This window comes from Parus major, chromosome 18 (assembly GCF_001522545.3).
Source record: "Parus major isolate Abel chromosome 18, Parus_major1.1, whole genome shotgun sequence".
In the NCBI taxonomy this organism is placed as follows: Eukaryota; Metazoa; Chordata; class Aves; order Passeriformes; family Paridae; genus Parus; species Parus major.
In genome coordinates, this window is record NC_031786.1 from 2,743,107 (window position 1) to 2,767,783 (window position 24,677).

At 40.0% G+C, this 24,677-nt stretch overlaps 1 protein-coding gene across 7 annotated transcripts in view; it reads right to left on the bottom strand.

Moving 5' to 3' along the window:
* CEP112 (centrosomal protein 112) overlaps positions 1 to 24,677 on the bottom strand; it is a 155,513-nt gene that overhangs the window by 16,645 nt on the left and 114,191 nt on the right. For all 7 annotated transcript variants that reach the window (XM_015645755.1, XM_033518638.1, XM_033518640.1 and 4 more), the window contains exon 23: positions 22,093 to 22,242. In XM_015645755.1, the coding sequence (XP_015501241.1) occupies positions 22,093 to 22,242 (150 nt within the window). The remainder of the gene's footprint in view (positions 1 to 22,092; positions 22,243 to 24,677) is intronic.

A 24,677-nucleotide genomic window follows, 5' to 3' on the forward strand; every position in this document is an offset into this window, starting at 1 on the left:
ATGAAAAACACATGTAAGAAATGTGGGCAGTAAAACCTCCGGGTCACAGAGCTGGGGAAGGAAGTGGAGCACTGTGAGTCCAGCTGAACTTGGTGCTAAGACATGACAAAGGCAGCTTGGCCACTCAGAAGAGTTACTTGGCAGAGGTGGGACCATTGACTGAACAAGAATAGTAAAAGTCCTATCTTACTATAGGCTGCACATCCTAAAAATAAACTATTTTTATATCTTCTTATAGACTTTTCATGCTAAAAATGTAAGAAATACCATCAAAGGTTGGAAGGCCAATGGAAATATTGCAACATTTGCATCTGAAAATGTCCCAGGTTTTTGTTGTCATCCTATCTGCACAACCTGAGCTTCCTCAGAGCAGTTTTACAGTGTACCAACAGGTTTTTTTCTTTAAGCCAGAATAATCCTCTCTCTGGAAAACAATGTCTGGAATTTGGAGTGGAAATGTATTCCATATTACTGATATGGGATGCTGGCCGAGATGAGGAGCTGCCCTCCTTCCCTGTAGTCAAATCTAGCACGTGATCTACAAATGAAGTATAAATGGCAATAAATAAAAGGAGTAATATGATCATGTCACTTACCACAACCACCCAATCTTTATTTAGTTCAGAAATAATCACCCCTAAACCGAGCTCATAAAATGCATCGACAAATTTATTTTGTCATGATTGTTCTCCTTATATATTTATTTTTATTCCAGCAGTTACTCAGAGCCTTGATCTTTTTGTTACATGCTTAACAAAGGAACAGCGTGCCCCAAGGAACTGATAGTCTGTGTTATTTCTAACAGATACACACCAAACAAACAATACAAAGTTTCAAAGATTTTTTTTTTGTTTGTTTTGAAAGTTTCCTCCTCATTGTTGGATGTTTGAATACACGCTTAACATTTACTTACACATTTACTAAAAGCTTAGTGATGTTGTCAGCTTGAATAAAGGCATTGTTAACTGCAAGTGCTGACTCCAGGCAAAGTGCACAATGTGGATGGGGGATTGACACCAACACAGAGGCGGCTGTGGCTGCAGAAAGGGAATATTTGGAGTTATCTTTTGTATGGCAGGAAATTGGGGCATTGATACCCATCAGTGAAAAGCAGCACGGGGCTGGGGCTCATGCTGCAAATGCCACTCTGAAGGAGTCTCCAGGGCTGCTTTTAAAAGAGCTGAGCTGCACAGAGACCTTCTGCACAGCACCCTGGAATCACAGAGTCATCAAGGCTGGAAAAGACCTCCCAGATCATCAAGCCCAACCTTTGAGCAACCCTACAGTGGTCACTCAATCATTCCACAAAGTGCCACGTTCACTTGGTTTTTGCACACTTGAGGGACGGTGACTCCACCACTTCCCTGGGCAGTTCCAGTTCCTGACCACACTTTGAGTGAAGAAACTTTTCTTAATATCCAACCTAAACCTCCCTTGGTGCCCTGCCTTCCCCTTGAGAGGAGAGACCAACGACCCCACGGACTCGGGGAGCTCTGCAGGACCTGCCATATGGTTAATGTTTGCTTTCAGCAGCCCAGGGTACCTGTGCACAACTCAGGATCGTTAAAAGTCCTCGTGGTGCAAAGATTTAACAGCAAAAAATGCCTTGCTCTTTTCCACAGCACTGAAATCCTGCACTCTCCAATAATTTACAGGATAAAATTGCTATTGAGATAAGATAAGAGGACTACTTATGATAGATCTTGCACGCTGTTTTGAAGTGATGCCAGGCATTAACTTTAAAGTCTTATAGCTGTAAGTCTGTTACATGTTCTGATGCCAAAAATTGTAACCAGACCCAAGCATGAACTTCAAATCTGCCCAGGGACTTTTATGCTATCGCAGCTTCTGAGAAATGTTGAAATCCAGGCCTTGAATACATAACCCATCTTCAATACTCAACAAGCCTTGCAGTACAGGAATTTGCATGAATATAATGAAAAATATGTGGGAATTATGTGGGAATTGGAGGCTTTTTGTTTGCTTTTTGTACATCTATCTTGTGAGGTAAAACACAAACAAGTGTAAGAGGTAAAATGAGCAATGTAGAAATGCAATAAGGAGTAGGGTTGTTCCACGTACCAAGAAGATCACCAAAAACCCAATTAATTAGACAAAAATCCTGCCAAAACCCCAAAGTGTCCATTCCTAACCAGCCCAGGAACATTCCTGGAGCACATTTTGGATAAACTACAGAGTATGACCCATCTTCTGCTCTTTCAGGATCAGCTTTTCTAGCCCAGATGGTGAAAAATAAGGAGGGAGGAAACCTCATCACACATCACTCATCCTTCCCTTGTGCTGAAGAATAAGTTTGACTCTTTCACAGGACTTTGAAGCTGGCCAAGAGATAGCATTTCAATGTATAAATACATGTGTTTAATATGCATAAATATATGTTTTTGTACCAGAGAACAGATTTGTATCACCCCATCTTCAGGTCCTGAGTACAAAACTGGATCTCAAATTGATCCTGCATGAGACAGCAACGCCGTGGTGGCAAAGAGTGCCCTGCTCCTTCCTTCCTTCACCTCTCCATTCTTAATTACAATAAACTTCTGCAGAGGATAAAACAAGAGGTTCCTTTAAATCTGAAGGTTTGCAATGCATCTGAAAGTCATTTAATTTGGGAAATTCAGATAACACAGCCTTTGTTAGGTTTACCTACTCTAGACAGTGTTTGCCAGCATGGAGCACACATGTTTTATTTCATTAGGAGAGCAGAAAATGTCTTAAATTTAAATTTAGAAATAAGGTATTTTTACTATAGCATGTAAATACAGCAAACTAACAACTCTTCCAGTTATCCATTCAACATTTGTCCAAAGCAGAATTTACTGTATCAACTCACAGATTTTTCCAATCACATCATAACTGGCTGTTGGCAGGTTCTGTATTGGGATGGCAGAAAAACAACTCAGCTAACTCCTTGGATCAATCACAAATACCTTTAACTGGAACCTTTTTGGACTCTTCCTGTGCTGCATAAATTCCATGAGTAATTAATGTTCATTTGAGTACTCCAGCTATTCTATGAGCGCAATGGCAAAAAAAAAAATAAACCCAAAAGTTCAGCATTTGATCAAAGCCGTGCCAAAATGAAAAAGTAACATCAAAAATCTCATGGTTGCTGTAGATTCCTGCATGTGATTAACTCTGAGAATAGCAATTAGAAGTAAGCAAGTTTGTTGGCCGTGATTTTAATTTTCTAGGAGGGATCATGAGAGATGTCATGAATAATGCACCATTTTCAAGATCACACTGAAAATTCTCTCTGTAGTCAAAAAGCCTCACACGCAGTGGCCAGAGCCTGAATGCTGATGGCGATTCCTGAAGCTACCAGAACCTCAAATCTTTCTCTGAATCAGACAGGGAAGCTTCTGCCATGTAGAACACTCTTAAAAACAGCAGAGGATTTACCCCAGGTACACCCCAGAACATCTCTTTTGTAAAATTAAACAATGTTTTGTTTTGTTTAGAAATGCAGTTTTTATTCTATGGCTTCAAAGTGACACATTTTGCCCAAAAAGCAGCGGAGCTTATGATTAATAACTGCTGAGATGAAGAAAAAGGGATTAAAAATAAAAATCTGGGCCAACTTTTAAGCATCAGAGGCTTTTTTTTTCCCCCAAACAGAAAACAAAACTTAACTTATTTAGTTAAATTTTTCCAGGTTCGGATGAATTCCCGTTCCTCAGCTGTGCTAAGCTGACTTGCATCACTCTTATAAAGACAATATTCTTTTTTTTTTTCAGTTAAACGGGCTTTCAAATGCCATGTAAACATGTTTGCTGTTGAATGTCTACACCATACCTGACCTTGGAAGTGCTTTGTGTTGGCCAGAGAACAAAGAAATCAAATGTTTTGCTTTCCAGCCCAGATATCCTACACTTTGAAAAGCTCTTAAAAATGTAAATGAGATAATAAGCTCCACTGCAACAATGTGGGTGAATTACAGCTGGAGAAAGGGAAAACTCATTTAATTTATTTCTAAAAATGGAAAGGATCCTAAAATAAAATCATGTTGTTTGGGTCTCAGGCAGCATCGAGAGGCGGGAAGGGAAAAGTAACGGCTTTGAGAAGGCGCCGCTGGAATATTCCGGGCGGATTTTGGGAGCTGGAGGGGAGTTTGTGGATGAATCCATCCCAGGCACTGTGATCCAGAGCTGGACACTGATGTGGAAGGAGAAAGGAACCTCTGAGCTGCGTTTCTGGGTAGGCACCATTTATTGCCCTGATTATGGCGCTGTGGATGGATTGTGTCCAGCAGAACGTTGAATGGAGTTTATTTCGGACCCAAGAGCAGCACACGTGGGGTTGGTGCCTGTGGAGCTGGGCCTGGGAGGCTCCAGGAAAGCTGGGATGACAAATGGGATCAGAGGAATTCTGTGGGATACCTGAGGGACAGACTGAGGCTGGGAAAAAAGGTGATTTTTTTAAAAAAAACAACAAAACTTGTAAAGCATAGGAGAAGGAGCCCTAAAGAGACAAAAAGGTGCAGTGCCAGCAGTCCAAAATCCCTTGCTAAGGCATGAATTAATTTTTGGTGTTAGTTACAGGGCTTAATCTAAATCAACTAAAAGCTGGTAAGAGAAAGAGCTTGAAGAATCCCAGGAACAAGTATGGAACGGGAATGTAGGAAGGATTTGGTGTTTAATGTATGAAAACTGATTTGATTATCCTTTAACCACAGGATATTTTTTGAAAGTGTTGTATTCCCTGAAAGAAAGTTCAGTTCTGAAAAATTACATAAACAAAACCAATTAAAATTCCTGATTTCTTTGTATTGATTACAACTGTGAAGAAACTATTTACAAATGTGAGATGTTTTCCTTCTTTAACCTGAAATAATTTCCTATTTTTGTGGGAAATAGGAAATTGTCTGAGAGCAGAGGTTTGATTCCTGATCCCATCCTGTAATGGGAAGTCATGGATCACAACCATTTATCTCTCTGCTCTGAGGGTTGAATAAATAAATGATACTTTCAAAAAAAAAAAAAAAAAGAAAGAAAATTTCCTAAAAACCATTAAGTATCAATGTATTTTCACTTTGGAACAGAAAAGTTGCTGCTCATCCTGATCAGATTATGCCAGATAATGTCAGAGCCTTTTTTTATTAGAAATGTGTAATTTTTATTAGCAACTCTGCACATATGGATGTGCATCTGTATCAAGAAAAGCTCTCAAAATTTATGACCAGTGCAGAGTAAAGCTACCACTCAAGGTAGTGAGAGTTAGCACTTTTCATCTTCAAAGAATTTTTCAAATGTTACCAAATTAATATAATTAGTTAATGAAAGATGCAGTAATAAAAGCTACCCTAATTACCTACTGTAGTCTTAATTATCTCCTTACTAATGCCCACAGAAGAAGGCTTCCACTTTACATCCTCAAAACATGTGCCAACAATAATTCTGAATACAGGCCTCTCTTCAAGTGCCTTCTAAATTCAAATTACATCCATTGATGTGTTTTCTCTCCTCGCTCATGAGAAGAAAATCTCTGGAACTTTGAGAAAAAAAAACCCAACATGTGAATGATAATAAAAATTAAAGAGAATTTTCTTCCAGAAATACACATGGATATGCTTTAAAATTTTGTCATTAAAACATTTAATTTTCAAAATCTTTCTCTCTCCATGAAGCCAGAATTATGGGCTGTCTGGGCAAAAACTTCTTTACATTAAGTGGTCTCACAATTTAGAGTCAAATACAACTCTATCCAGAGGAAGCAGCCAAGAATCCCATCCAGACTTTTAAAACCAATCATTAATTCTGCTAAAATATTTCATGGAGATAAATAGATTTATCTGGGTTTATTACTACTATAAATAAATTGGGCAGATATATCTGTGAACGCCACTGATGTAATGCCATGAGTCAGAGCAAAACAAGGGTGTTTTAAAAAGTGAAATAGAGATGTTGGAGCCAAATCGTTGGGGCATCCTCAACGCTTTTTGGGTTTTCACTGAGCTCCTGCCCATGCCACTGCAAACAGAAACCTCTGTACTTGGAATTCTCTCTTGGTTTTGGTGCAAAGCAAAGGAAATCTTCTGGTTTTAACCTAATACATATGTCTGCTGCTCACATATGGCAAAATTCCTTTCTGGTGGGAACTTTTTAGCTGTTGTTGCAACACACTGTATATCCAAAAAGTTTCCTTTGATGTTGAACTATTGCTCCACGACTCATTATGCTACTGATTCAATATGAAAGGCAAAATTTCTGTGGTTTCTGTTAAAACAATGGCTTTGTTTTTGCAAACAAAGTTTTCCACAACCTATATGCAGGGGCCAACATTACTGCAAGAGGAAAGAAAATCTATTATTTTACACAGAAAATAGTCACGGTGTTTAATAACACAAATTATTTCTTTATCCTATAGGTACATTACAATTGCTATTATGACTGTACAGAAAATTTAGCTTTATTGCTCCTCAGGAACAGAAATTAAAATGCCTCAGGCAATATTTGACATCTCTCTTTCCTATTTTACTTTCACTGACCTCCCAGCCTGTTACCATCACTCCAGCTTTGGGTTCTGGTGAAATTGGGAACAGCTATGGATGGGTGGGGGAAAGACCTGCAAAATCTGCTCCTCACAGCATCCTACTCTGCAGTGACAGCAAATCTGTGACTCTTCATGCCTAATATTTAATTTTAACCACTAAACACTATTTCATGAAGAGTGAACATGAATTACGACATGGAATGAAAATGCAAATTGTTAATAGCTTTGTAAATGTGTCCCTACAAGAGTTGGTTGTCCATTTTCTGCTGCCATTATGGGAAAAAAAAAACAACTAATGTTTTCTTGGTCAGGAATCAGACAAAAGGCCTAATTTCCAAAGGCACAGAATTCAGCATGAATAATAGGAGAGCTCCCATTTTCACCATGGCACATTGGTAAGTTTGGCTCACTTTGCTGATGTTTCAAAATGGGAATGGAGATCTTGCAAAATTCTCCAAGCTGGAGGCTTTGCCCATCCCCAGCAGCCAAGGAGCTCCCTGTTGCACCAGGCTATGGCTTCAGAGATTTGCCAGCAGGAGATGCCCCTGGGAAGTGTAAGAAATACTCCCCTTGAGGGACTGTGGGAAGAAAGAAAGAAGGAATGGGGTTCAGGAAGAAAAAGAGTAATTTGACTCTAGGAACAGAATCAAGTGTCTCCAGCATAGGGGAAAAAAAACTAAAGCAGGTCATTTAACATAAAAGAAAAATAAATGCAAACATTTTGCAGTGTGGCAGGATCTAATAAAAGCTGTGTTCATTTTTGACAATTCATAGGCAAGAGAATGACTGGCAGTACTTTATAAACTTGGGATCATCAGCACCAGCTCCTGAGCAGTCCTGTAACACTTCCACATCAGGCTTCACCTGGTGTCTTTTGGAGATCACCTGAGCACTCCTAGGATTCTCAATATGCCTTTTTGTTCCTGCTTTGCTCCTGTAAGATATTGATGTGTTTTCAGCATTTTCTGTACGTAGCAAGTTGAGCTGACCAAAGTTTGAATATCATTTTCCTGACAAGTCTTTAGGTCTGTTAGAAGGAATTGTTCCTTGTGAGGGTGGTGAGGCCTTGGCCAGAGAAGATTGCCCAGAGCAGCTGTGGCTGCCCCTGGATCCCTGGAAGTGCCCAAAGCCATGAGGGATGAGGCTTGGAGCACCCTGGGACACTGGGAGGTGTCCCTGCCATGGCAGGAATGGGACTGGATGGGCTTTAAGGTCTCTTCCAACCCAAATCTTTTCAAGACTCCATGATTCTAAGATACATCCCTAAAATACCTTGATGGGACCAGCAGGGCTATTTGTAGACATAGAATTAGGCAAGGGCTTAAGCATTTTGCTGAGTCAGGGTTTCGCTGCAGGACATTATAAACTCAATTCTTTTGAAAGGCAAAGGATGCCATAAGGTCCTGTAGAGATAACAGTTCAAAGAAAACAGCAGCATAAATTGTAAAGTCGGGCATTTTTGTCAGGGGGAGCCAAGGAGGGAATTGTTTTTGCTTTGTTGGAGTGGCTCAGGTGACAGGAGGGAAAGGGAGGCAAGGTTCAAAGGCTGTAATAAACTGGCTTTCATCTGCTTTTCTCAACGGGCCACAAAACCCAACAAGCACTTGCCATGTCCAAGCAGGGCTTTGTCTATGACCGGGACACTTTGGGGCTGTTGTGATGAAGCCAATCAAAAGCCTGTCAGCTGGAAGATTTACTGTAAAATTTACCTGGAGTATTCTGGAGTTTGCTTTAACACTGCTCCCCCTTTTTTCTCAGCCTGCACTCAGTGTCATGGCCAAGAGCAGAGCAGAGGCTGCCAAAAGGAGAAAAGCCCTGAACTGTTTCCCCCCTGCACTCGCCGAGGTTTAGGCAGAAACACCAGTGGTGCACATTTACCAGATAAAATGAATCTTTTAAACCCAAAGATACCATGACATCCTAAGCATACACTTATGAAGGAAAAGTTCAGAACTCCATTTTAAACCACTTATGAGAGGATTTACCAAGATTCTGCCTAATGTTCAGCTGACGCTTTGTCAAAAACATTTATCACGAAGCTTTTGAAGTTTCTTAGCTCCCCCCAAGTTATTAAAACTTGAACTGCAGAGTTTGTTATCAGCCTCAGAGCACACACAAAATACAGCAGGTATTTTTTCAGTCAACCTTTCAGTCTGATTTTGAGACTATTATACAAAATACAACATTCCCAATCAGGTTAATGTCTGACAGATAATGCTGAGCGGGCGGAACCGCTGTGCCTGATTGATCCGCGAGACCATTTTCATTCCCTAATTTGCTTTTTATTAAACACTTTGGAATCAAAGGGAATGGCAAGGAGTCTGCCATTCTCTGAGCAGGTTTCCTGTGAAGACCTGATGTCAGCTTCAACATTTTCAGGCAACTTCTTGAATTTTTGATGCTCCGTCGCAAGAACGTCTAAAACATCCCGTTAGTGCTGTGCTAGTGAAAAACCTATTGTGAATACAAATTAACCAGCGAAACATCTGGTTCTGCTGCTTGCTGTACTCCTAACAACACTTCTGCAAAAACAAACATCAGAGGTTGAGGCAGAATTTCCTGCAATGACTTGGAGAACGCCTGATAAAGCAGATTTATCAATCGCTGGCTGAACGAGGCAATCTCCTGCTGCCCGGGGCTTCATCCCCAACCAAGTTTATCACCAAGCTGCCACTTTAAGTGGGTGTTCGGATACTTCACACCTGGAGCCAGCCCAGAGGCTCCAGCAGACCCCTGGTGCTCTGCAAATGTCTCTTTAAAATGCATTGCTCCTCACAGAAACACGAAGATCTGGAAATATAAACATTTCTAACAGGTCTTACAAAACCTCTTATTTCGTTATGCTCTTTTAAAACAGAAATATGAAAGGCTCAGGTATTTCTAATCAATAAGGCAATCTGATTCCCAGTAAGAAGGAAAGAAAAGCTATTTATTTTGTGCAATCAAGTGCTCAGTATTGCTGCAATTCTGCCATTACATAAAATAACACACATTTTCTTGCACACAGGCACACACAAAGAAATCTAATAATGTCTTTTTACCTTTCAAAGTAACCTTAATCAACAAAATTAACTCGCAAGGCAAACCACTGCTTTTTGAACTGAACAAGAGCTAGCTTGACTCAACACATGTGAGATGTGAGAGGCAGCAAAGTAATATCTGCTAAAATTATGTCTGGAAGCCAAAAATGGGGTGATTCTTGACAGGGGAGGATGCACACTTGGAAACTTGGAAATTCTTTTATTCAAAGTCTTTAATGACCTCCAACCCAATTACATTTGCAACAAGACATGACAATGCAGTTGCTCCTATTTAAAAGTATGAGTGAAAACGGAGTATTTTTGAAGCCTGATTCTTTTTTTTCACTTTTTAATCATGTTGAGATGAAGCTCATTTACTTAAAAAGAAAAAATGAAACAGAACGTCCTCTGCAGCTGGTCAAACAGATTACGAAACTCTAATCTCAGTAGCCTGAGGAAAACCAAAACTGTTTTTCAAGTATCTATTTTATAGAGCATTAGCTTTATACTTTTTAAAAGAGGCATTAACATAAGTGATCAGAACATCCCAGAACTTTCTGATCTAGTTAATCATATGACGTTATGACAGAGATTCTTGCTGTCATAATGCCAATGTTTCTAAACATTTCTAAAATCCTTTAAGTTTGGTTTTTTTTTTCCCAAATTAGACATGGGGAAGATCTAATTCAGTTTCTTCAGAAGTTTTTCTGTCCATTTTAGAGCTCTACAAAAGTAGTGCAGAATATTTTAGATAGACAGACACATACATACATACATAGCAAGGAACAATGTCAGGCTCCATGACCTATTTAAATATTTCTGATAGCTTTTTATACAAAACATTTTACTCTAATTCCTGCATAACTCATTTCTGGGAGTCCTCACCACTGTATTTCTTTAACTCAGTTGTATTCTTCACAGCTGAACTGGAACCATCGATAAAAAAAAAATCAAAACTTGTCTAGTTTAAATTTATTGGGTTTGATTCCCTTAAAAGCAATTTTTTAAACATTCAAGCCCATGCTGCATTTTTTGGTGCTAACAGTTTCTCCAGTACAGGTAAGAATAAGGTGTGATTTATACACAGACAAGCTAGGAAGAGGATAAGAGGTGAAAAACACTCACCAAAGCTATTGCTGTGCCCCAGATATCGTTTTGGTGGGGTGTCAAGAGCTCTTATCACAGTTGTGACAAAGCAGATTGATTTCCATTGAGAGATTTTGAGCTTTGTTTGTTTGTGGGGTTTTTTGTTAAGTCTGTTTCAAGCCAGTTTTGAGCTGAAACTCTGCTCTCTCAGTGTGAAGAGCTCTCTGCTGCGGCAGAAAAGTCTTAGATGAAAATGCACAGGCAGGAGAGGAGCTCAGTCCCACACAGCACAAGTTCTGTTGAGTTAATTGTGACTCTAACAGGCAGCCCCAAGATATCCCCCTGCTTTTGCTTCCCAGGAACACCCACAGGGTCCTGACAAAGCAGCTGAAATACCCCCAAAAGGCACACAAAGCTTTTTAAAAAAATATATGTAAATAGTTCTGAACATTCCTATATGGATGACATTGTTAAAATGCAAAAGAACTAAAAATAACAGAAAACAGATCAGGTTCTGAAGCAGCACCAGTTTCTCATTTGTGCAGCTACACATTAAAGTCTCTCAGCCAAACTGCACAGCTACTTCGTGCATCCCAAAAGCTTCCCCTTAGCACAACTGAGACAAATTCAGCAAAAACATTATATGGCACAGTGTGAAAGATCTAAGAATTCCAATATTGGTAGAGTTGCATAAATCTCAATCTAGTTCAGATCTGATAGGCAAGCACAAACGAGCTTGGCCTCTGCTGCGATGGAGAAAGGACATCAGCTCTTTACACCCACCACAAAGGTGAGTTAGAAACAAAAATGAGTGTTCAGCAACACCAAACTTGATCTGCAAATGCACATTTCCATACAGTGATTATGAATAGACATGAACATTGAGTAGAAGTGATGAGTTATTCTAGCAGCAGGAAGAAAATGACACATCAGGTAGGAGTCCCTCCTTGGAGCTCAGAGCACGGCTGTGGTCAAAGGTGTTTCCAGGCAGACAATTAAAATCTACTGATAATATCCAAATTGTTAAATAGTCTTCAGTAATTGCTGTTCTACCTTGCTGAATTACAAGTGCAAAACTGGAGAGGATGATATTGACAGTAGAAACAAAAGTAAGAGGAATGTAAGGGCAGCACACAGAGCTGTTTTCTGGAGCCAGTGTCAATACCCACCTTGCATTTCTCCTTCCAGCTGCCTGCAGAGTCCTGGCTTGGTCCGGTGGTGCAGGTGTTCCTGCAGGTACCTAACATTTGTCAGCCTGATTTTTTATTTATACAGTTCCATTCTGCCCCTGCCAGGCTTCTCAGTAAGCAAACAAACTCACTTTTCATGTTCAGTGTTGTTTGCGCTTTTACCCTTTCTTACATAACAAACCTGGCAGAGAGCAGAGCAGGGAGAGCACCCAGGGCTCCTGCTGTGGGTGCAGGGGGTTGGACACTCCTTGTGGGCATCATCCCTCCCTGAGGCAGCACATCCTCTTCCTGGCTCTCCTCCAGGTGAGATCTGGGTGTGGAAAGGTGGGAGCAGGCTGGCAAGGGAGTCACGCTGGCAGCAGGAATGAAAAAGCCACGGAGGACCTTGGTACCACGAGTGGGGGCTCACGGCTGTCCCTGGGCACTCAGGTGGAAAATGGAAAGGAAAGCATTACAGCACTTCAGGGTTTAACATATTTTCAACAATTTAAGTTGAAAAGAGAGATAGCACAACCTTCTATTGAAATGAAAATGTGCTGCTGGGACAGCGACTGTCAGGAGCCTGGATGGACTCAGTGATCTCAGAGGTTTTTTCTTCCAGCCTTAATGACTCTGTGAGTCTGGACCAGCACCACTGCCCACCTGGCAAGTGCACAAATGATGTGTTTTCCTAAACCACAGGATATCTGCATGAAGTTTTAGTGCTGCCATGTCCTAACTAGTTATTTCCCTAGGAAAGGGACTGGTTTGTTTTCCCCTGATCTGGTTCTAGAAGAACTTGCATCCACTCCTTTTTCTATCACAAATTATCTGATCTGTTTTCAGGACACGATGAGTGATGCTCTCCTTCCTCCCCACACAAGGCTTTATTCCTTTGGGATGATCTGAACTGAGAGAGCAAGCCCCAGGGCAAAACTGAGCTGGGACTCCCTGGCAAATCTCAAGAGGGAAGTGAACAGGGCATTTCATGTTTTGTCTTCTAAGGCCAACATGGCCTGGTTTGAAATCCATGATCTCATGCCATGCTGGGCCAGGAAAATGGCCTATCCAGGGCATGGGTTTCCAGCATAAAATATAAGTGAGGTGATCTGATGTGACTCTATTCACCTGCCAACAGCCCTGGCAGAAAAATAAACAGGTTCTGGGGATGAGCTGCTGCTGGAGGCAAAGCAGGAACCATTAGAAGAGCTGCCCTGACCTGTGAGGAACTGGTGTTTTTGCTTTGAACTTCAGCAAATCTTAATGAACTCTTCATAACTGGCAATCTGGAGTTTTCACTGATGATTTATTCCTCTGGAGGTGCCAAATGCAGGAGACAAATTCAACACTGGAAATACAAATTTTGGGTCTCACAGTTGCTTGTCCAGGCCGGTGAAGGCAGTTCCAACATCACTGCAGGTCACTCTTTGAGTTATATCAGGAATTAGATTTGCACATGAAGGCACATCAGTGCTGAAGAATTTGGTTTCATAATTATTAAAACATGTTGATTTAATTGAAGTTATTGACTTCAGTGTGGTGAAGGCTTAAACTAAAAATAAGCAGAAACAGTTTTATTAACAGACTAAGTTAAAAAGTGGTTGTGTCCTCCTCCTTATTAGGAGTAGTAAGGTTTTGGTTTTGCTTGATTCATCCCTGCTTTACTGCTCTTCCACTCCTGTTGTCTGGCAGTTTTGGAGGGGATGCTGCCAAGAAGTTCATTTAAAGTCCTATATTTTATCCTGTAGGCAACACTTATTTCAGTTTCCTGAGAATAAATTCCATAGACAGACCCCTGAAGAGGAAAACAGGTGAACTCTCTCTGCCCCATAAATCAGTCAGGCTTGCTGAAGAGGCCAAAGATACAAAACTACAGATGCCTGCACAGAAACACCTCAGAAAAAGCTTCAGCCTTGAGGTTCACAGTCATCTCCATAAGCCACAAGCACTCAGTCTTCCTCATGCATATTTTCAAGGGTCAACAAATCAAATATTTACTGTCTCAGTGAATACTGTTCATCAGTGAATCCTGACATGATGGTGCAAGAATCAGCAACAATGAGCTGCTCCCAGGAAAGGCATCCCACTCTCCAATGCAGGATGGAGGATGGACACGAAACCCACATGCAACAGGCTTGAATAATAAAGTACATTTTCAATAAAACTGATCTAGTTTTCCACCTTCTTATCCACACGTGCTGTATGAACACATAGAGGCAAGTTCCCTGGGCTGAAAGGCAACGAGGTGTACACACAGAAAATATTCACTGTACGAATTTCAGTGGGAAAAGGAGCAGAGTACAACACACAGAATAGATGTTCTCCTGCTTCTGGACTCCAGTGCTATTTTGGCTGCCAACAGTACACAAAATTTCCACTGAAGGGCAAGTCAAACCAATTTCCCTGAGGATGGAGGCATCCGAAAACTCGCTGAGGTTATTCCATTAGTGCCTACGCATTCTCTAAGCGGATGAGCAGCTTCACTTTGAATCTATGTCAAACCACAAAGACTGGCTGATAATAACATTCAATTAAAATGATCTTTTCCCTCTAGAACAAACTGGCTAACAGCTCCACCTCACCTTTTCTAGCTGGGCACAATGGGGTGATTGATGCTGCAAGGAAATGGGATAGGTTTGTACCGAGGAGCCAGGTCAGGTTTGGTGACAGCGTTTGTAGGTTTAACCTCTTACCCAAATCTCTGAGATGAAAAAGCCACTTCTGCTGAGCACACAACTGTGAGAAAGTCAGAGCTAGAGCTGGCAAACACCAAGCTGAGCTAATTAGACAGGTGTTTTGAAAAACCCCAAACTTTACGCTCGACGCGTATTTGGACCTTTTGATGTCGTACCTGGTGCTGTTTCACACCACTGGGGCTCCAGAGAAAGGCAGGAGCTGCTCCCCTGCTCGGCTCTGGGGGTGAGTTTGCCATCTGATCTGCTGAATACACAGATAAAAGTCGCCACAGACTTTTTTCCCTTTTCAAGTGCAGCACTGTAACTTGGAAAGCTCTTTTATTCGCAGCTCCGCTGACGCAAGAAAGCGGCAGGAATATGGCAGCTCTGGCTGCTTTCCTTTTGTAGCTCTTTGTAAGTAATCTTTTAATGCTAACAAAACAATAGGTATTTTCATTTTGGATGGAAAAAACATTCCAGTTACAGAAAATTAAGGCAATGCCTTTCAAAAAGTCTAAGAGTGCTACTGACCACTTGATTCTTCTCCTACCCTGCCTTTAAATATTGGTAAATAGTTACCATGCAAAGGTATCAGATTCTGCAGGTTTCTCTTGTTACACTTAAGAAAAGCCCAACTACTATGAAAATGGTGAAGTTTAACAAAGATATTTCTATTTCCCTGTGATCTGCCATTCAAAAGTGTTAGCCAGCCATTTCTTAAAAAACACTCTTGATATTTGATCTTCTTGAGTTTCAGTTACATATAAAGCTGGAGAGCCAGCAGAAAACTCTAAGTGGAATCTGAAGATTTCTAAAGTCAACACTCATTTTGGCAGGAACATTTTAATGCACAAAGCTGAAATCCTCAGTGACTCTCTCCTGCTGATATCCCTGGAGCAGCCAGCACAAAACCAAAAGCAACCTAGAGCAGAACACACGGCTCTGCAAAGAAAAGGATGTGGACACAAACGCTGGAAGTGGTGTAGGCACAATGGGATCAGCCAGGGCAACCTGACGCTGTTCCAGCTCGCCCCTGGGATGAGCCACGCCGTAAGAGAGATCTCTCAGGGAAAAGAGATGTTGATAACAAAGCAGGTCCACATCCCCAAAGCCCTGCTTGCCAAAGCCTGTAACTCTCCTTGCTGTGCCAGGCTTTAAAACCCTTCACTGCAGAGTTATAAACGGCTGTGGCCCGCGGAAGGTTTGCTTTGAAGACGTCGCTTTCCCCTTTTGTTGGTGGAATCCGTGGTTCACACAGATTGTGTTTCCACCTCCATGGCTGGAGAAGCCCTGCAGTCAAGGCTGTTCCAGGAGCAGGGAAGGAGGCTGCGTTCCAGGAACTCACTGGAACTGGAACAAAGCACAGCCCTTGGAAAGCCTACACAGCCCTGTGCACAGACTGTTTTACAGATGCCCTGTCTTTGGACGGCATTAGACACTTGTTTTTATCTTTATCTTTTTTTTTTTCCCCCCCTTTCTCCAGTAAAGTCCCAGACTTTGGAGCACAGGCTCTTCCTCCTGGGCATTCTGCCTCCTAACTCCTGGGTATCTCCCCAGCTCTGTCTTTTTTAAGCACCACTTTCTCCTGCACATAAAAGTCCTTCTGCTCTTCAGAGAGAAAAACATCTCTAAAATGCAGCAGTAAACTCTGAGCATCACAGCAGCCTTAAAAAAACTGATTTCCATTTTCTTGTAGCATAGTTCTAAACCCTGTCTGCCCTTCTTTACAAACTGTGTGGGCTTATATCAGTATAACTTAACACAAGAGTGTTTTGTCTGCACTTTTTATTTACCCAGGACCCCTCTCAGTGTTATTGCTCCTGTCTTGTCAATTAAAAGCAGTGAATTTTATGGCTGGTTTTGAATTTTTTCCCCCATTTTTTCAGTGCAAAACTAGTGTAGTCCACATTATTAAAAGCGAGACAGTTTATGTATATGACTTCATATTTTACTCTGCATTCATAGAATCTTTAACTCCATAATGTGGAGACAGGTAGCATCTCTTCTGGGGCTAACAAGTTAAAAAAAGGACTTCATGCAGCAAAGTGCCTTCTGGAGAGAAAATAAAACACTGAGAACAACAATGATAATGTAGGAAAAAGTGAAAATACCAACTTTTAAACCTGCCAGATAAATCTGGACTGCAGTTCAGAGGAAAAGGCAGGCACTAGCTCTAGTCTTTTATAAAACTTGTAAGTCTGATTTTGCTGCTGGCCATGGTAAGTTCTTCAATGTGTTGAGACATGAAAAGTCAAGAAAAATACCAGAGTGCAAAGTTTGCTGCAGGAAAAAAAAAGATGACTCAATTCTTTGTCTCACAAAGCATGTCAAAGATATTATAAAGTACTTACAGATGCTCAGCCATTCGGATTGCCTGGCTGGCCAAACATCTGAAACCCTGTAATTTTGAAGAGAAGGTACTATGCTTCAGACAATGAAATAATTTCTGTGGCAGCAGAAAAAGAGAGATGGTTTTGAAAGGAAGAGGATTTTAAAATCAGAATTTCAGTTGTGATCAATAACTATCTAAGCTTAACATTAAAGTCAGCCTATTTTAATTTATACTGAATGTGTCAATACAGGCTTAAAGATAACCAGGTAATGGAATCATGAGACAGAGCAGAAGCAAGAGTTGAAAACCTCAGGGATAAACCCTCATCTCTCTAACAGACAGAATTTGGGTGAAACTACTATTTACATCAACAAAGACTGTGAAAAACAGGTGCCTCAGAGTTTGGACCCCATGAAATGGAGAAAGTAAAGCCATAAAAGACCTGCAAATTTAATTTACCCATTCTTATAGAAGACACGACTTCCTGTGCTGATCAAACAGAATATAGGAAGCTATGAGCAAGATAAAATCATTTGCCTGGTAAATTTTAAGGTCTGCTTTCCAAAGCTAAAGCACCAGTGCTGGTGCCTTGTAATTCCCTGCTAATAAAAGCCACTGCAGAGTTATGAGTGTTATTACAGGCTAAAGTCAGTGACAAAGAAATAAAGATCCATGAAAAAGCGCTCCATGTATTTAACATCACGATGGTCCCTTACAAGTCTTTCTTTCACCATGCCAAATGGTTTATCATGGTAATGTTTAGGCACAAAGGCAATTAGAAGGATTTGAAGTCCCTCTGGAGAACTTTGTGACACGCACATCTCCGAGGCTCCGCGGTGACTGACAGCATTTGGCCACAGAACCACCACCAACAGTGGGGCATGTTCTGACCAGATGTCTTACAAGACATGAGCCAGTGCCAACAGTGAGATGCTGACCTCCTTTTTACAGGCACTGCTAGCTGAAAAAAAACAAACAAAAACGACAAAAAAAATCCTTCATCCAAGCCAAAATAGAAAATGTAACAAAATATCTTAAAAATCGTCATGTGGGTCTGCTGATAAAATTTATTCTGAGCTGGTGGTTGAGGTTGTAGGGGTTCATTCTGCCACCTCAGTGTACCCTGGGAATAAAGCAAGTCAAGAGTCTCTAACCAAAAAAACCCTTGACACAATGTCTTACCCTGTTTTAGATTTCCATTTAGAGTTTACACTAAGCTTTCAGGGTTTTATTCCCCTAATTAATGTCCTTTGTGCTATCACTCACACGAGGTCACAGCCTTCTGAACCACCAGTCTCTACAGCCTTCATTTCCACCTTTGCCACAACCTTGGCTGAAGCCAAGGCTTTGCCTGCCTCTGTCTCACTTTTAAAACAGGACTAAAAATGCTTCTTCTCCAGATCAGGGCAGCTTAGGTTGGGTACTCTCAGATGCCTCTCCTCCCTTAATAAGCACTAATTAAGGGCATTTAAACCACTTAGATTTACCTTTGCTTGGGATTTTTAAACTAATAAATTAGAATTATTTATTTCTTACCAACTCCAACACTGGTTCTGGCAGAGTACAATGCTGGGCTTCCAAAAGGTGTTTTGAGGACAAAAAATTAAAAATCTCTGCAGGGCTGCAGTCACTCAGTTAATGTTCCCAGAAACCTAATGTGCTTTTCCTTTTAATAAAGAATATTATTTGTAGTTACCAGTGGAATTTGCTAATAAGCATTAGCAATGTTTATTAATGGCTGATAATTAAATAGAACTACAAGCAAAATTAGCTTATGCATCAAATTTTTAAAAAATAAAGAGTTTTTGATAGAGAAATTTGCTATTTTTTATAGTTGTTTGGAGGAAATTCTCTGTGTTGATAAAACCCTCAGTACTCCACAGAGGAACAGATCCTTTGGCTCCAAGATACAGCAGCATTTAACAAATACAGGATGTCAGGAATACTCAATGCCCACAAAGGCCCAGACAATTTAAACCCCAAAATTTTTCCCTTTGTTCTGCTATGGCTATAAAACACTTTGACTTTTTTCCCCCCTCTCAACATTTTTAAACATAACAAAGAAGAACAACAGTTTCAAATTTTTTCAGATGAAGGGGAACATTATTACAGGCCATTCTTTCCTAGAAATCTTTTAAGTCTTATTTATTAACAGAATTAATCTGATCATAAGCTGGCTGACATACAAAGTGTTGAAATATGTCATCTTCCAACCATGCTTAGCTAATGAAATTTTGGTGTTAATTCAGGGATTTAACAGAATCCTAGAATCTGTAACAGGAATCAAACAACAATTGTGGTTCATCTGGCAAAAAAAGCATAATTTTGCCCCTTTTCTGTTGTGGGTTTGTCACTGTATGCTCTCCATCATCCATTTCTTTCCAGAATCTACTTTTTGATGTGGAGTCCCCACTTGGCCACCAACTCCAGCATTAAAATGCTCTGAACATGTTTTGCAGTTCCAATCCCAGGAAATGTTTTGTGCTTTCGGTCCCAAGATCCAAAAGGATTTAATAAAAAACTAAACTTTTCATAAAAGCCCAAACAACCAAGGCTGGGATTTCATAAATAACCTCAAGGTATCTTTATGATGCCACCAACTTCTCGTTCTGCCCAGTCCAGTAACCAAAAGCAGCAGAGAATTTTGGTAAATGCTCTGACCATTGGAATTACCAAGCTCCAGGCTGCTGTGGGTACATCACTACAAGGATGCAAGAAACATAATTAAAAAAAACCCCCAAATCATCCTTGAAAGTTTTGTTTATTCTTTTTGACTAATATTTAATATACTGCCTTAAATAATATTGAGTTGAAGGAGATGGATGCAATTGTGCAATAATAACAAATCAGAGATCTTTTACTAGAAAAGAGAGTCAGGAATTTGAATTAACATCAAAATCATGTATTATGGCATCCACATCTGGATATCACTTTACTGCCTAAATCCAAAACTTCTCTGAGAGCCAGTCAGTTTCTGCAAAAATGTATTTCTCCCTTTGAAAGGAAATAATAATTGGAAGGTCTTACAGGAAGCCACCCAATACCAATAGAGGAAATTGCAATCTGTTCCTCAATGTTAGTTTAAATCAATGTTAAATTTAGCAAAGGCTGTTTTTTAATGATAGTATTTTCAATAGCTTTTACTACATTGAGTCTCCTCAAAGGATTACATTATATTAAAAATTGCTTTGTTTGTAGAATGTTTCTTTAATCATCCCTCAAGGTCTTCAGCTTACCCTAGGTTAGATGTTGTTCCCCATCTCCAGGACATCCAGGATTCCATTTTCACCAAAACCCTTTTCTTTTCTTTTGCCCCAGGCTAATAAAAAGCAAAGTATTTCTGCATATGCTTGCCTAGAAATATGTGTGGTTCTTAAAAATACGAAGTGATCAAATATTAAAACCACCTTTTTCTGTTTCCAGAAGTATACACAGCATTTTAGCTTCCTAGGAATTTTCTGCTTGGGTATCTGGATTTCAGTAAATTTCCATTAAATCAGTGGTTTCAAAGGAAGGTTTTTTTTTTTAAAAAGTGCAGTATTAATGATACTAAACAAGATTCAAAAACTCCAAGCAAAACAGCTCCTCCAATTTCTTCTCCAAGTTGACAAAATCCTTTAAAACATACTAAAAACTCCCTGGGAAGCTGCTCAGAAATCCTGTGGAGAATTTCTCGGTGGTTTTTATGGATTTCATTACGTTGTGAGGTAATAACATCAAAATGAAGTTTATAATAGATTTACATGCTGAAGGGTTTCATACCACCTATAATCATTAGTGTTCAAAAACTGGTGTTGCCAACAGCTGAATTATTGCATTGAATGTAATTTAAGAGAATCCAGAAATTCAAGAGTAGACTTTGCACCAGAAGAAAAATGCTGCTTAAGAGTCTAAACCATGTTTTTCCAACATGTAACTCAAGAAGGCACCGTGATAACTTGAATTACAGTGTATTTCTGACTCTGAGGAAGATGATTCTGCTGTCATGGGGTTTCTGCAGATCTTGGTGGCCAGTGGAAAAGTGAATTACAAACAGTCCATGTTCCCAAGTGGTAAAAATTCACCTGTACCTGAAAACAAAGTGATTTACCTGTGTTCTGTTTGCAGAACCTGGTGATAAAATAACTTACCTGTGGTGATTTTATCTGCACAACAGAATAGAGCCAACATTTTTATAGTTACATCTTTCACAGAATTATCAGAAATAATTTTTTTTTTTTCAACAAGCACAGAAATAAAGGCAGACATTTTCCTTAAGAAAAAATAACGATAATTAAAAAATTGATGAAAGAAAGGAAAAAGCACACTCTGCAGATGATGAGACAATAATGACAACTGAATGCAAGTCATTCCAGTACAGAGGACAGCATTAACTGCACCATTATCCAATGGATTTCCAACATTTAAAAGCTTTTGTGGTATCTTTTAGGTACAAAACAAATGACATAAGCTGTAGGAATTAATTTTTTTCATTAATTTTTACATTTAATAATGTAGTTCTCTGGTATGATTAAATGTCTTTACAAAGGAAAAGGAATTTCCTTCTTCTATACAACTTCTCATGAGGTGTTGTCAAACAGAGCAAATGCCAGTTTCAAGATTTTCCCATTGCTCTTTAATGCTCTGAGAAGAAAACATATTTAAAAACTATTTCTACTCACTTCTACAGGTGGGATTCTCTGCAGCCACTTTGAGTCAAGTCAAAGCAGCAAGAACATAATCTGCTTATTCAGTCTCTTAAAACAATGAGAAAGGCCAAAGAACAGAATTCTGATGAAAAATATGTATAAATCTGTATAAAAATAATATAAATATGTATAAAACTACAGATAACAAATACTTTATTCCTTTAACATTCAGCACAGACTTTGCTTGTATTTTTCAGTGGAAGCTAAGGACAAACTTCCCTTCAATGTAGCCTTAAAATGAAAGTTGGGAAGGTTTGTGAAAACCAGGCTGCAGCCCAGGCCATGCTGCTGCCTCACCCTCCTATTTCTCACTTTTCCTCTCTTTCAAGCCCTGAAAGCACATCATAAAGGTACTGAAAATACACCAAAACATCAGGGCCAGTACAAAAAGAAAGAGAACAGGAAAGATTCAAGGGTTTGGCTGACGTGGATGGATTAGATTTGCCAAATGCAGGCATAGGATCAGCTAAAGGAAAGGGAACCTGAGTCATCAGCTCCATCAAAGACGAGGTCTGGGGACAGCTTTGTGTGAACAGGAACCATCCCTGCATTCAGAACTTTTAATTACCCTCACCCAGGCAGCAGCATCAGCGACTGAAATCCCCAGATTACCTTGATTGCTCTGTCATTATCTGTCATCAGCTGCTGCTTCTCATCTTCCAACTTCTGTGTAACTTCCTGGAGCCTCTGCTCCGCCGCAAGCTGCTGCCGGCTGTTCTTCTCTGTCAGGGAGGAAATGGTTGTCCTCAGTTCAGCTATCTCCTGAAAAGAAAGCAGCATGTTACAGCTCCCCTCAATACCAGACATGTATTTTGCATGGTTTTTTTATATAAACACGGCATTGGGAAGCTCTGCTGTGCAAGCTGGATGTTTGAAATTAGCACACTGCACACTAGCAGGGCACGGAATTCCACGCAGAGAAAAGGAATGGAGCAAGGCTGTAAATGACAAGAATTGCTGAACACAAAATATTTGGAAGTGTTTTCCACTGTGACATTCCAAAATATTTACTCATGAGAACAAAGCACATCTGTGATCTTCAGGCTGGAGCCTGTTGCCCGTCTTGCACCGCTCGGAAAGCAGGAGTGTGAGTTTACATTGGGATGCTGCTGCTCCTTTTCCAGGGGGGATATTTTATAGCTTGATACTGCTGAGAAGAAAAATGCCCACATTTACACACTGGACTGAAATTTAAACCTGACAGTGAAATTTCTGAGCTGCTGAAAGGAGCAGATTTTGCTGAGCAATGCAGCGAGGACCTGACTCCACATCCAGGACCTTCATCTGGACCTTTTAGGTGATTGACTTGTCATTTGTTGAATTGTATTTGTTTTACCTTTTTCATCACTGGGGAAAGTCATAACTAACCCTGATCCTTTGGGCATATTTACAGAATTTTATACTGACATGTCATCACCCAGCAAAGCACTTAAACACGTGGGAGAGTCACTGACTTTAATGTATATATTCAAGCTTAAGGTTAAGCTGCTGTAGCAGCATATTATAGAATAATTCTAAAAACACTTTAGCACACACACAATTCAGGAAGAGATGACCAGGGTGCTTAGGCTCTGCCAAACCTCCTCACTGGCAGAGAAACATTTAATTCTATTAAATTACACTGTTATTTAGGAAAAAATAATAGTTTAAAAAACCCTAATAATAGGCCAGGACTAGTGTAAGAAGAACAGTGCTACAAATGAAGGCACTAAAATAAGTGAGAAAGAGGAAAAGGCCTGATTAAAACCCTGTAGTACATTTATTTCTCTTTACCCATCTGAAAGGCCCAGGAATTATGTGTAAAACCTACATTTGTATTTCTGTATTTATTTTCTAAAAAAAAAAAATTAAAAAAATACATATTTCAAAAGATAATACCCATCAAAAGGAAGGGGTTTTGAGATCAATATGCCAAAATTTAGAGATTATCTGGGTAGGGTGCAACTCTTTAGCCAGGATGAAGCAGTGTCTCTGGGTTTGCAGCTTAGGTAATTGTTTAGAAGACAGACAATTTGCAGAAATGTGGTTTTACCAGGTGTATAACATGCAGGAGAAAGCAGTAGAATGCAATGGATCATATAAATTATTAAGATAATAACTTGAACCATGCAAAACTACAGCATTTTGTGTATGTCCCATATTGTCATTTTAAAAAGAAAACAAAGCAGCAAACTCCTCAATAAAACACAAACCTGAGATTTAAAGCTTTTACTGGATGAGACCCTGGTCTAGCACAGGAGTTCTGAAATGCAGGCAAAGAAATTTCAGCAAGAATTGATGAAGAAAGATCTGCTTTGTGCAGTACTTTTCAGAGCAAAAACTTCTATTTACTTTGTATAAACTTCAGAGGAAATTTCTTGAAATATCTTCTCTGTGTGGGTGTTAAAAGTGAAGGTTCCAAGAGGCCACAGAGAGAAAGATTGGACAGATGTTGTCAGCAAGGCGACCACAAGAAAAGTTGCAATCGACCAATTATTAACAGTGAGCTACAAAAAAAACCCAAACCCAACCACGTCCAAGTAACTTGGGGGATTTGATTTAAACCCACACAAGTAAAGAAATTCAGACATCAGGGTGAAACTGTTTTATTGAGCCAAACAGCCCTGACAGATGATGATGTGTTGTGTCTGCCCCAGAAAGAGCTGAGGAACTGGGTCCAGCTCTCCCCAGTAAAATGTCCCAGCTACAGCAAAGCCACCTTAATACAGAACATGTCCCCAAACCTAGAGACTGTTCTGCAGGCCAATAAATGTCAGCCTGACAAAATTTATTATGACATTTAGGTTAAAGAGTTGTTACCTTGCCCTGCACTACCTACAGGTTCCTGCTGTAACAATTAAAGCAATTTCCCTCATCCTTTGCTTAAAAATTCAGAAATGGTTCAGTTATTCCAAGTGTCTAACAAATGGACCTAGAACCATTTTTGTATTGACATTGGATTGTGTCTGGCATGGAGAGGCTGCCTTGATTCCACTCACATGTGGGTGACAATGACAAAAGGAAAAACAGAGGTACCGATGAAAGGGATCTCTTCCTTCAGGTCTGATATGAGTTAAATGTTACTTTTTGAGCTTTAACCATTTCCTGGTTTTCAGGTTCAGATAGAAAGATAAAAGAAAAAAAGTTTTTTCTATTTTTTGTCTTCCTTCCTCTCCTTCCTCTCCTTCCTCTCCTTCCTCTCCTTCCTCTCCTTCCTC